The following is a 2,046-nucleotide window of genomic DNA, read 5'->3' as shown; positions in this document are numbered from 1 at the left end:
TGGTCTACAAAGTGAGTGCCAGGACAGCCAGGGCTATACAGAGAAACCCTGTCTCGAAAAAACAAAAAAAAAAAAAAAAAAAATCTAGAAGCATCAATCTTAGCAGCGACATTAACTGCTCTGTGCTGCCACAGAGGCACATTCTGCAAGTTAAACACAGGCGACCACCTAAACAAGCCCACAAATAGACACATAAGAAAACGCCACAGCACGGTTTTAGAAGATCAGAATCAGAACTGATTGCACATACCGTCTGATATGTTCACGTTTCAACAAAAAAGTTTCCAATGCTAAGAAGGAGAGAGATACGGGAACTGGGGGAGCTAGCTCAGTCAGAGTTTTCCGTGCAAACGTGAGGACCTCATGTGAAAAGCCAGGCATGCTTATGTGCACACAAAAGAAACAGAAGGCAGAAATAAGAGCCACTGAGATCGCTTGGTGGGCAAAGTACATTGCCACGCAAGTATGGTGACCTAAGTTTATTCAATCCCTTGAATCTGCATAGAGAACCAATTCCACAGAGATGTCCTCTGACCTTGACATGTGTGACCCTCATTCAAACACACAGTAATATTAAAGTTAAAAGAAGAAATCAGGAGAGTAGTATGAATAATTCACATAATCTGTATAAAGGAGAAAAAGCCCAACAGAACAGACTCCAGGAATCTATCATAGAGGCACATGCCTGTAACCCCAGCACTTGGAAACAGTATCAGATTGCAGCAAATCCGAGGCCAGCATGACCCATGTAGGGAGTTCTAGACCAGCCCAAGCTACACAATAAGACCATGTCTTAAAAACACAAAACCAAGCCAGTCAGTGGGACCTTTAGTCCCAGTACTTAGGAGGCAAAGAAAGGCAGGTCTCTCATGTTTAAGGTCAGCCTGGTCTATGTAGTGAGTTCCAGGACAGCAAGGACTATACATAGAGAAACCCTGTCTCAAAAAAAAACAAACAAACAATAAAACAAACAAACAAACAAAAAACCAAAACTGAACCAAAACAAACTCAAACCTAAACCAACCAAATCAACAGGGGAAAACAACAACAAAATATACCTTTTACACCAGAAGCCACTTTTATTTTCTTCTTTAAAAAACAAAACAAAACAAAAAAACCCAAACAACAACAACAACAACAACAAAACCCAAACAAAATCAGGGCTGGAGAGATGGCTCAGTGGTTAAGGGCCCTTGCTGATATTTTTTGTTTGTTTGTTTGTTTTGTTTTTTTGAGACAGGGTTTCTCTGTATAGCCCTGGCTGTCCTGGAACTCACTTTGTAGACCAGGCTGGCCTCGAACCGCCTGCCTCTGCCTCCCGAGTGCTGGGATTAAAGGCGTGCACCACCATGCCCGGCGCCCTTGCTGATCTTACTGATCATAGCACCCATAGGATGGCTTCACCTCTGTGACTCCAGTTCCAATGGGTTTGGTGCCCTCTTCTGGTTTCCCTGGACACTGCATGCAGATGCTATGCATACAGACAAACTCTGATACACATTAAAATGAGTCAATGATATCAACACTCATACAAAAGAGTGTTGTAGCAATGGCTACAGGAGCAGCTTCTTGTGGGACATCATGTCTGTCAGGAGCCCTGAGGAGAGAGATGAGGGCAGTGGGTAGCAGAGGACAATCAGCTTGTCTCCCACTAGGACAGCCGAGCCATGCTACCTCCATGTTTTTTGTTCAGCCTTCCAGCTTAGATATCAAAGGGCTGGTATGGGGTAGTGGGCCAAGTTCTCCCCTGGCTGAGTGCTCTGTGTTACTCCCCAGATTGACGAGTATGCTGAAAACACTTACTACAGCGACATCATTTCTGCCTTGAAGAACATCGAGAAGCCAGGTAAGGAAGGCCCACAGGCGGTGTGTGACTTGCGTATGGAAGCTGCAGCCCTCCTGAGGGAAGCCAGGTTTCCTTCTCTGATGGCTTTGTCCCGGCCCTTTCTTCTACGGCTTAGGAGGGAAGCATACCTCTGAGAAACCGTGCATAAGTTCTTGTGCACTGTCCTCTCTCCAGCTCCTAAGTATGGATTTTTTTTTTTT

General features: G+C 44.8%; 1 protein-coding gene across 1 annotated transcript in view; it reads left to right on the top strand.

The window, feature by feature from the left end:
• Ca6 (carbonic anhydrase 6) overlaps positions 1-2,046 on the top strand; it is a 16,108-nt gene that overhangs the window by 6,370 nt on the left and 7,692 nt on the right. Inside the window, 1 exon segment of the mRNA XM_021160672.2 lies at positions 1,777-1,846. Coding sequence (XP_021016331.2) covers positions 1,777-1,846 — 70 coding nt within the window.

This window comes from Mus caroli, chromosome 4 (genome assembly GCF_900094665.2).
Source record: "Mus caroli chromosome 4, CAROLI_EIJ_v1.1, whole genome shotgun sequence".
Classification (NCBI taxonomy): domain Eukaryota; kingdom Metazoa; phylum Chordata; class Mammalia; order Rodentia; family Muridae; genus Mus; species Mus caroli.
This window is presented reverse-complemented; position numbering and strand designations above follow the sequence as displayed.